Source organism: Monomorium pharaonis, chromosome 7 (assembly GCF_013373865.1).
Source record: "Monomorium pharaonis isolate MP-MQ-018 chromosome 7, ASM1337386v2, whole genome shotgun sequence".
In the NCBI taxonomy this organism is placed as follows: Eukaryota; Metazoa; Arthropoda; class Insecta; order Hymenoptera; family Formicidae; genus Monomorium; species Monomorium pharaonis.
In genome coordinates, this window is record NC_050473.1 from 4887367 (window position 1) to 4899527 (window position 12161).

The 12161-nt window shown below is 37.0% G+C and overlaps 1 protein-coding gene across 1 annotated transcript; it reads right to left on the reverse strand.

The window, feature by feature from the left end:
• Positions 1 to 517: 517 nt before the first annotated feature.
• On the reverse strand, positions 518 to 9609 carry LOC105835994 (phosphate carrier protein, mitochondrial). The gene is made up of 6 exons (XM_012679718.3): positions 9462 to 9609; positions 9190 to 9373; positions 5643 to 5803; positions 4304 to 4540; positions 1373 to 1669; positions 518 to 1107 (listed from the first exon to the last, which is right to left on the reverse strand). The coding sequence occupies exons 2-6, from the start codon at positions 9341 to 9343 to the stop codon at positions 880 to 882; spliced, it is 1077 nt and encodes a 358-aa protein (XP_012535172.1). The 5' UTR covers positions 9344 to 9373; positions 9462 to 9609; the 3' UTR covers positions 518 to 879.
• Between the last annotated feature and the right edge of the window lie 2552 nt (positions 9610 to 12161).

Sequence of the window (12161 nt, forward strand, 5' to 3'; positions counted from 1 at the left end):
TTAATATTCTCATCTTTAAAATATTAAATAATAAACCAAATTTAATAAAAACGATTTGTTTTAGAATATTTCTTTAAAATATCGAAATATAGATGTTTAAAGATTTGCGAAAATTTTTAAAGAAAATTATACGATTAAAAAATTGAAAAAATACAAGATTGTTTATATATTATCATAATCATAAGTTTATTTTCAAAACTTGATCAAACTTAGACTGGAGAACCACCTTAATTCACCGACCGAGAAAAGTTTTGGTATGATTTATGGATCTACATTGCTCTGAAGCGCGAAGACCTAAGAAAATATTAGTTTATTTCAATGTGTACATTATATGAAATAAATTCACATGATTTCCGATATCATAATTCAATATAATTGCAATAAGCAAGCGAAAACTTTATTAAATCATCGATATATCTTGTAAAATATTACATGCGTCGTATGTTCGATTCGATTGTTGTATTGTTAATTGTATTATTGTTATATTTTGGAAAAAGGGAAAATATTAAACAATATGATTGAGTAATCGGCCTGTTTATTTGTAGCGATCACCTTATGTACAACATGGCAGCTTACGGATTACACTGGATAAACCGTTGCTATTATGAATTAAATTTACTATGCTTCTGACAATTACGAAACTAATACAATTAGCATTCTATATTTTCTATTTGTAAGACACAATTGTTTTTTCTAATCTTGCGGCAGTGTTGCCCGTTGATGCTTGTTGTATAATGCTGAAGAATAAATATTATCACCAAAATAAAATGAGACATCGTGCATTAATAATGCACGATATAAAGATCAAATTGAAACTGATTTATGCGCGTCTCTTTTTCTAACCGACAATCCGGTCGGCCCATTTCGTTTACGCTACGCTTATGTCAGACCATGTTTCTTCTTGAGAGATTCCGGCATCTCAGGTGGTGGTGGACGGGGCATACGTAACCAAACCTTGACGGCATCATAGATGAACCACTGTGCCCCAGTCAGGGTACCAATCATAACGATCCTCGGTCCGAGGCCTTTCCACATACCGGCGAAGCCAAGCTTTTTCAAAACTTCGCCTGCAGATGCCCCCTTTTCCTGGTTCAATTTTGACACCACCTGGACCAGACATTTATATTGTGTGGATTCAAAATGTTTCATATTAGTATAAGAAAATAAATAAATTTTTCTATCGTAGAGCGAACTTGCTCTTTAAAACATACATAATCCTACTATATTACTCCAAAGAAATTTATGAATGTTTAAAATATCAACATGTAACACGTATTGAGACAATAAAAGATTAATAGCTGAAATTTAATTTATTTATTTTTGCCTTATTTGCTCTTTTTAAATGTATGAATGGATCTATTATAAAACTTACCGTATCAGCGGGATGAGATACAATAGCGCAGAATACACCAGCAATGTATCCAGCTGCAAATGTGACCACTAGCTGCTCGCCTTTACTGCAGTCTGACCGAGGTTTGGGTACTACGTGTTTATATAGAAGTTCGAGAGTACGCTCGAAGCAAGCAAATTTCATCATCGTATATGGGATTTGACGCAGCCATAACGGCACCAAACCCTTGTAGAAACTGGTAAGGCCTTCATCTGCATACATCTTTGGTAGTGCTTGTCGTAAAGTATTAGCATACCCTGGCTGTGTTTGTATCCTGACCTGTAATTTGAAATCCAATTTTCCAGATAAAAGAGAATAAAACGTTAAAAGAAAATTTGTTATAATTAGAGTGTTTATTTAAATTTTCTAAAAGAATTTTAAGAATTTCTCGAATTTTCCACGATTTTTATTCAAAATTCCAAGTAAGATTTACAGAATTTTTAAATTTTGTAAAGCTCTAATAAATTAAAATAAATTTATTTTAAAAATAAAATATTAACAAGCTCGCAATAAGCATACGCAAAATATATACAATAGAAACGGTCAAAGATGAGCAAAGTTTTTGTTCGCAAAAATAGTTGATCAATTTATTCTCAAACCATACAACTCCTCAATAGAGAACTCTAAGACAAACTAGGACGTTTCGGACCCACTTGTCCTTCTTCAGTCTGATCATATAAAACTAAGTTAACTTGAAATTTTAAACATGATTGAATCGATGTCAAATCTAAAATATTAATTCGTCAATATGGACCAGAAATCTAACAATATGGACATGGTCGACTTTAATTGAAGTGCATCTCATTTTTATTCAGATATATTTTCGCTGGAATTCAATTCAATTTCTCACTTGTCTTTGTAAGGAGAATTGGAAACGCTGTTTTTTTCATCTTTGAACCGCGGGAATTTATTTTTTACGTCAATTCTCAACTCCTTAGCAGTATGTCCAATGTTTATTCAGTGTTGTTTAAAATTACTTTTTCTCAAATTCCAGCAAACATCATAAACAGAAACTAAGCAGAAACAATAGTTAATAATATAAAGAATATTTAATATTAAATGTCGCAAAAATAAATAAACTTACTGTAATAATTTGACGGCAATTATTTTACAATTTCAATAAAAATTATCGTCAAAGAGCAATGCTGATGTCGTCTTTCATGTGCAGTAACGGATTAATGACTGGTATAAAAGAATTCGAAAACCAATAAATAAGTGATGAAGAATAACTATTGTAGGTGATAATAAGAAATAATGAATCTTTGACCCTTTTTGTAATAAAAAGAGGTAAATTTTGAACTTGGCGACCATTTTATGACTTTGTAACAACCTATTTTCCAAGCGCAGATAAGCTTGTCGGAAATTCGGGGTCGAAAGTAGTTCGAGCAAGAGGGAGAAAATAACAAGAACGCTTTGATTGTAGCGAATATACGAACGATATATCACATTTTAAGAACATTGAGATATTTACAATAATCGCGGGTTTTTACATTAACTACGACCGAGTATAACAAGAACGTCTACGATTTTTCTCATAACGTACAATGAACCAACAAGCAGTTTTGAGTATAATATAAAAATAAACTAGCCAACGGTTTCGATTATAATATACAATGAGTTGCAACGCGGGGAATCTGTATGTGCTTGTCGCGGGCGCGGAGCTTCGCGGTGGTTCGCGGAGCGGTGCCAGCTCCCAGGCAAGTCGGTGCGCGAGCGTGCGCCGGCACAGGAGTGATCGGAGACGCAAGAATCGCGAGGTGCGAAGACATTCTTATCGCGGTATCAGGGACGGAGGGTGGATAGCCAGGATGGTGCGACAGCCGAGAATTCTCAGGATTGGCGGAGGCCAAGACACTTGATCTCGATTATACATCGTGCTGCTATTAGATATGTGCGAAGAACCAGTTAGCCAAGAACGCTTGGCGGGAGCCGAGATGCTCGATCCTGTATGTGCCGTTCTACAGAAGCGGATTGCAGACTACGAGAGGTTGGCGGCCGGGAACTCGGCGAAGACGCTTTATTCCATTTGCTAGGGCCGTAGACCAGGGGATCTGGTGCAGGTCTTGACTCCAAGTGAAGTGGAGTTTCCTGATAAGATTCGCCTTTTTATTATACTCGTTTTTTTGCGAATTTGGATCGTCTCGAGGCTCGTCGGAAAGTCTCGCCGGTGGTATCCTCACGTTCGGGGTTTGTACGGCGCATGCATACCGTCTTAGCGGATGCGCAGGTTTGGTTCGGTACGTCATGGCGGGACTTAGGGCCGAACACAAAATATGGCTAATGATTAAGACAGTCGTAGTCGTAGACGTAGACAAAGCTTGTGCGTTATCTACGTCTTAATCATTACGTCATGTTTTGTGCTTCGGCCCTTAGTCTCAATTACAACGCCGTGTTTTACATGTGGAACAATTCATAAGGCGCTATGCGCCTTCGCTCACTGGCTGACTGGTCGAACACCGCGGATGATTGTCGGGGAGGGGTCGCATTGATACAACTTTTAATCAGAACACCGAACTACAGAATATTACGGTTCCAGCCAATTCCACCGAAAGCCTACATAAAGGTAATGGCGGGGTCCTTTATAAGTCATACAAAAATGTAAATACCATATTTATTGCTAATCAATTGTCGACATTATCAAGAAAAAATGATCAAAGAATGTTATCAGAGAGATTTTATCCACATTCATATTCAATTACATTGTCAAGAAAAAATGATCAAAGAAACTGTTATCAGAAAGTAAGGGCTAAAGTTTAAATTTAAAAGTAAAATTCGCAAAATTTCCTTGAGTATCAATAAAATCCCATAAAATTTGCGATTTTCAAGAACAAAAAAATTCCTTGAAAATTGTTGATTTTTTACCAATTGTAAACATATCTTGTTAATAATATAAAAATATTGCTAATCAATTACCTTGGCGGCTTCAAATGGCGCTAAGCCAATATCTGCAAAGAATTCAGCTGAAGCTGACGATATCAAATACAAACTGGTTCTGTATTCATAGGAAAGTTCTTCACCGGCCAATGCCGAGTAATAAACTTTGAAAACCTCATAAAGACCAAATTTGAACATTCCCTGAATCGAATATCCGAAGAAAGTAGGCGCCCAGCCTTTCACTAATCCTCGAGGGCCATCTTCGGCGTAAGTCACCTATAATAAATTTGCAATATACATATACAGGGTGATTTAGAATGACCCAGGTGTCCTTGCAATGACATATTCCTGAGTTAATTCTGAGATGTTTTTCCTTTACAAAAATTTTATTCAAAGCTTCATCCAATACGTGTGATTACAAACTCGATGTCTTCATACTGTTTGACGGATAAATAATTTTACCGAGAATAAACAACACTTCACGTTTAACAAATTCATACCGATAAGTCATACGCGCCATCTGTCATTACTTCTCCATCCTTGCTCCTTCCTCCTCTTCGTGTATCACTTCCTCCATACCTTTTCCATCTTTCATCTCTCCAATCTTCCTGTAATGCCTTACTCTAATATTCAACTTGCTCTCCTGCTTTTCGTCTTTCCTTCACTTTCCTTCCTCTGGGCTTACTCTCACATCTCACTGTGCCTCCACTTTCCAACTCTCCTTAGCCAGTATTTCACTTCCTCTTCCCACTCCGGGACTGAAGATCCTACCTGTTTACCACTAGCCGCCATATACTGTATACTTGCGAGATTTAAATGTGTATCAGTCTTTATTTATTTAAAAATATTGTGTCAAGAAAAAAAAAACTTATGACTCGATATGAATTTGTTACATGTGAAGTGTTGTTTATTTCTGGTAAAATTATTCATCCATTAAGCAGTATGAAGACATTGAATATGTAATCACTTGTGTTGGATAGTGAATCGCGCCACCCCTGCCTACTTTCTGTATGCCTCTCGTGATTCGGTAATTATTTTATTTAATAATTCAAAAGTAAGTTTTGGATAAAATTTTCGTAAAGAAAAAATTGTCTCAAAATTAATTCGAGAATATGTCAATGGTTATGTTCAGAAAACACAAGTGATCAGTAAGCAGTCAATGATTATTGGTCCTTACTGTTAGATCTCTAAATTTAGATCAATTATATTAGCAAATTACTGAACTGTTGTGCAACGATTGTGTTTTCTGAACGTAGCCATTGTAAGGACATCTTGGTTGTTCTGAATCACTCTGTATATCTTTATATCTATTATATAATATTATGTCTATACGCAGATATCTAAAATAAAAAAATAAATAATTAGCAATAATGGTTACTCGAAATCCACTGAACACTGATTTGTATTTTTGAGGATCCACTTGAATTCGGCATTTGACTAAATCCAAGGGGGTGATTCCGGTGTGAGTGATGCCACATGACAAAATTCCTCCAATACCACATAAGATAAAATACTGATTCGATCCAAATTCGCAGCTATCTGCAAATACACAAAACAACATCGTATTAATTTAAATAAATTTAATACATTCACATATAATTATAATTACCAAATAATAGTACAAATAAAATTATACTTGTATAATTATTGTGTTTTTAGTTAAAACAAATTCTCGAAAATTTTAAGGAAAAAATAAGATAAATATTTTTTGTTACACTATAAAATATAAAAGAATAGTACATTGTGTAAGAATGCGGAAAGTCTGCTATTGCCCATAAGTGTGAAAATATGCACGAGCCGGAGGAGACAAAGCATTGGTAATTCTGCGAATTTATATAAGTTACCATATGCATGTCGCGAGTAGCGCACATGTGTAAATGTAATATCTAGAGTCACTGAATTTATAAATCTAATGTAATAACAAAGGCAGATAAAAAAGATATAAAGGTAAAAAGATATAAAGGTAAAAAAGATATAAGCCAAAGGATGCGTTCGGGGAGATGCTATTAGCGCTACCAGCATCAGTCCATCTTCATTACTCATTAAAAGTAGAACAAGGATAAACTGATGCTGATAGCGCTAATAGCGTCTCCCCGAACGCACCCAAAGAGATAAGCGTGCAGAAAAGTATTGCTACACTGTCACGCCATCTATTGGGAGAACAAAAACGATGAAATTATAAATTATTTATATGAGGAAACTGTTCCGTGAAAAATCGACAATTTTTTTAATGAAAAAGGGCGCGTAAAGGACAACTTTTCTTGATTCTACATTATCGACCCTGATCAAGTTTGAGAGGCAGTCCAGCGTCTCCTTAAGGGGATCCTGTAGTGCCTTTGAAATTTGATCGAGGTCGATAATGTAGAGTCATTCATGCACATCATTAATGAGATTTCATATGTATTTCTTGTATAGATTTAGAAATTCTTTTCTAGAATTAAAGTACACATATTAAGGGTGTATCGAACATACAATCTTAGACAAAAGTGCATGAAATTTGAAATACTTAAATATCTACGCCTAACGCATAGTAAATCTAGATGTAAGAAACTTGAACAATAGTTGGAGTCTTATTTTTACTCTTACAAAGATATTTTTCACGTATTTGCGATTTTTTTCACTTATGAGTTTAAACTTTTGACAGTGAAAATGCACAATTATCTCAAGTTATATTTTATTTCTTTAAAACGGTGTAGTGAAGACAATTGAAACTTGGTAGATATTTTCATCTATTCATATACTAGATGTACAAAAAAATTCAAAACACTGATACTATTTCTTCTATATTTTTTTAGCTGTTTCATCCGTCAAAATCGTCTTTTTCCATAAGATAGAAAAGGATACCATGTAAAATCAGTGAAAATTAAAATAGTTATAACTCAGCAACCGTTTAGTGGATGCGTTTTCAATTTTTTGCAGTACATTAGGGAAACTAAAAGAACAATTTCACAAATTTTTAGCAACTTCGTACCATTTTGAACTTCAGTCCGATACATCTTTAATATCAACCTATAAATTAAATTTTATATTGAGAACGAAAAAATTTTTTCTCATATTGCTCTACTTATCAACTTTTTACGTGTACATAATCTAAATTTTCGTTTTTTATTTTTCAATTTGCGGAATGCGAATCTTTTTTTCTAGCTTTCTAATCTTATTTCTAATAGCACGATATTATTCTTGAGTTTTTTCTAGGGGGCGACGTAATTATTTTATACATATAAACTCTAGATTTTTCGTATAAAGCAAATATTGTCGTTAGGTGACTAATAAATAACAATTTTTTTTATTTATCAGAACAAATCATACATCGCCCCCTTCATTTTTGTATATTTATATGTTGTGCGTACTTTAATCATGTAAAAGGATTTTGCATTCTGTTATTCCAATTCGAAAATCCAAGTTCCCCAAAAAATGTTGGTAACTCTGTCACTCCAATTGGAATAACAGAATGCAAAATCCTTTTACAGGATTAAAGTACGCACAAAAATGAAGGGGGCGACGTACGATTTGTTCTGATAAATAAAAAAAATTGTTATCTATTAGTCATCTAACGACAATATTTGCTTTATACGAAAAATCTAGAGTTTATATGTATAAAATAATCACGTCGCCCCCTAGAAAAAACTCTCAGGAATAATATCGTGCAATTAGAAATAAGATTAGAAGCCTAGAAAAAGATTCGCATTCCGTAAATTGGAAAATGAAAAAATAAAAATCTAGGTTATGTACATGTAAAAAGTCGATAAGTAGAACAATATGAGAAAAATTTTTTTCGTTCTCAATATAAAATTAAATTGATAGATTGATATTAATATATGTACTTTAATTCTCAAAAAGAATTTCTAAATCTATACAGAAAATATATATGAAATCTCATTAATGATGTGTATGAATGACTCTACATTATCGACCTTAATCAAATTTCAAAGACACTCCAGGATCCCCTAGTTGATACGCTCGTAACTTTTAATCATGATTTTCTCGCAAATGCTGATATAATGACCTATCGATACAATAATTTTCATCAAAATCGATTATTATCACGTCGTGATTTCCTCTTGTTAGAATGTGTGGAGAATAAAATTGAAGCATATCTATAATATCTATTCAAAATAATACCATATGTAAACGCTTCTATTATTTGCAATGATTTTTTATGACATTTGTTCTTAGCTAGAGCTACCAAAGTCAATTATTATCTCCATGTACACAATGTTATTTCTTAGGAACATTCTTAACCAAATATCAATTAATATTCCAGAGCTAACCATAACGTTTGAGATTCAATTTTTCCATTTTGCTAATTCTGTTAAATTTGAATATATACAAAGAAATAAAAAATGTTTCAGGTCATATACATCAATTGATCTAAGCAATGGATAGATTGGTCTATGAAAATGTAATTTAATTGTAAATTAAATGGAATTAATTTATCAATTAATATTATAAGATGAAAATTTTATTTCAAATGTTGATTGAGTTAATAAAGTTAAACCAGAATTTCAGCAAAGTTACCTTAAATTGTATCAGTATTGTTCAATTTTAGGTAGTTGAGAAATGGGAAATATTCACGAGCGATCTTCGATAGAGCAAGAGAATAACTCAAATGCGAGTTTGACAATGAAATGACATTCGATCACGTTTCAGGTGACGTTTGGTCACATTTCAGATTATATAACGCGACTATCATGTGAAATATGGCGTGCGGATCTTATCGCATTAAGGGAATATTTCAGCATAAATGCGGAAAATCCTTGGGACGTATCGACAGCTGTTCTAGTATTACGAGTGAGATCCATCTCACATAGCGTAGAACATCGTGAAGTTGCGCGGAAGCCATATAACCTCTCATCCGAGAGATATCGTTCGATAACTCGTTCTATACACGATTATTAAATTAAAAACATTCGATCTTTACTGACCACCTTCCTCGGCGGCGGCGGCAGCAGGGCGATTCGGAAGCGGCCGAACGGCAGCTAAATCTCCAGATTTTTTTTCCAGTGCCTGACACTTAGCTGTTGTAAACGGCGACGAGAACGGATTCATTTTCACTGCCTCCTGCATCCAGGACAACATCGTAGTAACTGTCGCAACTTCCGTTTACGCCTGGTAAAAGCGTTCGTTCAATTCGACTATCTGAATTAAGTCGCAAGGATTCGTCCTTAGTATTGCATGAAAATGACTGATACAACACCTGCTTTGGAAGATGACCCGTCACTCGAGAAGTCGCGGAAAGAGTGACAGAGTGACCAAGGTCCAAGAGTGATGGAACTGACGAAACGCAGAGGTTACCGCAGTGAACTTCAAGAGTAAGGGTGCAGTCCCATGGAGCGGATTATGCGGAAGCGGAACGAGCGGATCACCAATCACAGGATCGTTTCGACGGAATCTTTGAAAGAGTTCTATCAGAATGATCCCGCGATTGGTGATCCGCTCGTTCCGCTTCTGCATAATCCGCTTCATGGGACCGCACCCTAAGAAATCACATTGGCCTAGTTTACATCGTGCATTTGATACGCGTATCAAGTAGTGAATTTAAGCTGATCAGCCAATGATTAAACACATTCACTAGTTATTTACTATTTGATACGCGTATCAAATGCACGATGTAAACTAGGCCATTGTGCGGAATAGAGCTGCGGAATAGAACGTGCGTCATAGAAGCAGCCAATCAGAGCTTTGCCGCATCAACGCATTCTGATGTGATAAAGCTCTGATTTCTCTTGGCTGCTTCTATGACGCACGTTCTATTCCGCAGCTCTATTCCGCACCATGTGATTTCGGCCTAAAGGCCCTCATACATGAATTGACATAACCATAACGTAAGATTTTGACGCGTCGGATTGGGCGACCATAACCGTAACCGGCTAATTCAAGTACGTGATTGGTCGAAACCTAAAGGCCCTCACACATGAATTGACATAACCGTAACAGTAAAGGGCCATCTACAATGGAGAGTCGTAGGCCGTAGCAGTAGTCGTAGAAAATGTCTCCACTTCGTATTGCTTTACTGTTTACAGCCTACAGCAGACATTGAGCCAATTCATTGCGTGCTTACAATGAGCGTTGGGGCATTCGGGATTAGTTTTTGGTCGCCTTTCTTTGATGGCCGGCTTGTATGTTATTGCTACGTCGTTTTTATTCTAGACAGCATTGCCGTAGTTTTAGTGCTGTTACGGCTAAAACACTCCATTGTAGATGGCCCTTAAGGTTTCGATCAATCACGTACTTGAATTAGCCGATTACGGCTAAAGACCTATAATCAAAGATTCGCCAATGGCGAACACAATTTTGATTGGTCACTTGAATCACATGGTTTATCCGCCATTGCGTACCCACGCTGGGCGAGAAAGAGGGGAAAGTGCTCTGTGTTGAGCAGTATAGGTTAAAGGAATATGTATCAGAAATTATAAGGTAATTCAATCTCTGCACTCTCGAGAGTCACTATATTTTGACGGTACACTCAGGAAGAACAAGAAAAATTAAATTTGCATCTGTTATATGGCTGCGTACAACTTGGAGCAGGTTTGCATTGTTTACTATCTCCATTACTCCAGACCCCAGCCCCAGACCCCAGCCCCCGGCCCCAGCCCCCAACTAGTCACCCATCGACATATAGAATGGACTGAGCATTGCGATAGGCAAGCGCGCGCCTGCTTTAGAGTGAGAGGTACTACACCTGAGGCCTATGTTTGTCTCTCTTGCAAGCTTCTGATTTGTTATTTCGTCCTCCTCCGTGAATGGAGGGGGACGAAATAACAAATCAGAAGCTTGCAAAAGAGACAAACATAGGCCTCAGGTGTAGTACCTCTCACTCTAAAGCAGGCGCGCGCTAACCTATCGCAATGCTCAGTCCATTCTATATGTCGATGTAGTCACCGTATGGGTACAAGATGGTGGATAGCAGTCATGGTGGGGGGCCATTGGCGCATCTTTGATTATGGGTCTATTCGCGTCACATGCTCCGACATGCTCCTATTCACCCCAACGCACTCCAATACGTTGATTCCGATGACGCCAACCTATTAGAATGCATTGGAGTGAGTAGGATCATGTCGGGGCATGGCGACGCGAACAAACCATATAGGTCTTTAGGGTCTGTTCGCGTCACATGCCCCAACATGCTCCTATTCACCCCAACGCACTCCAATACGTTGATTCCGATGACGCCAACCTATTAGAATGCGTTGGAGTGAGTAGGAGCATGTCGGAGCATGGCGACGCGAACAAACCATTAGTTACGGCAGGTTACGGTTATGGTCACCCAATCCGACGCGTCAAAACCTTAAGGGCCATCTACAATGGAGTGTTTTAGCCGTAACAGCACTAAAACTACGGCAATGCTGTCTAGAATAAAAACGACGTAGCAATAACATACAAGCCGGCCATCAAAGAAAGGCGCCCAAAAACTAATTCCAAATGCCCCAACGCTCATCGTAAGCACGCAATGAATTGGCTCAATGTCTGCTGTAGGCTTTAAACAGTAAAGCAATACGAAGTGGAGACATTTTCTACGACTACTGCTACGGCCTACGACTCTCCATTGTAGATGGCCCTTTATGTTATGGTCCAATGAGAGCTCTACATTTTCGAACATTTCATCGCCATGTTGGAAAAAGCAGAACTCTTATTGGATATCGCTCATCGCTCGTCGCTTATCGCGTCTAGTGTGCGAGAGCCATCATGCGCTCATGCGATGCGTTGTCTCATGCGGTCTATGCGTGAAATGGAACGCACCCAATATCGCATACGACATCTGTGGTTTGTTCGCGTCGCCATGCCCCGACATGCTCCTACTCACTCCAACGCATTCTAATAGGTTGGCGTCATCGGAATCAACGTATTGGAGTGCGTTGGGGTGAATAGGAGCATGTTGGGGCATGTGTGACGCGAA

Excerpts from the sequence above, each read along its gene's own strand:
- LOC105835994 (XM_012679718.3), bottom strand. The coding sequence starts at position 9,343 with ATGTTGTCCTGGATGCAGGAGGCAGTGAAAATGAATCCGTTCTCGTCG. Across the intron at positions 4,541-5,642 it reads CAGTGTTCAGTGGATTTCGA|GTGACTTACGCCGAAGATGG; the intron begins GTAACCATTATT and ends AATTTATTATAG. Across the intron at positions 1,108-1,372 it reads TATCTCATCCCGCTGATACG|GTGGTGTCAAAATTGAACCA; the intron begins GTAAGTTTTATA and ends TGTCTGGTCCAG.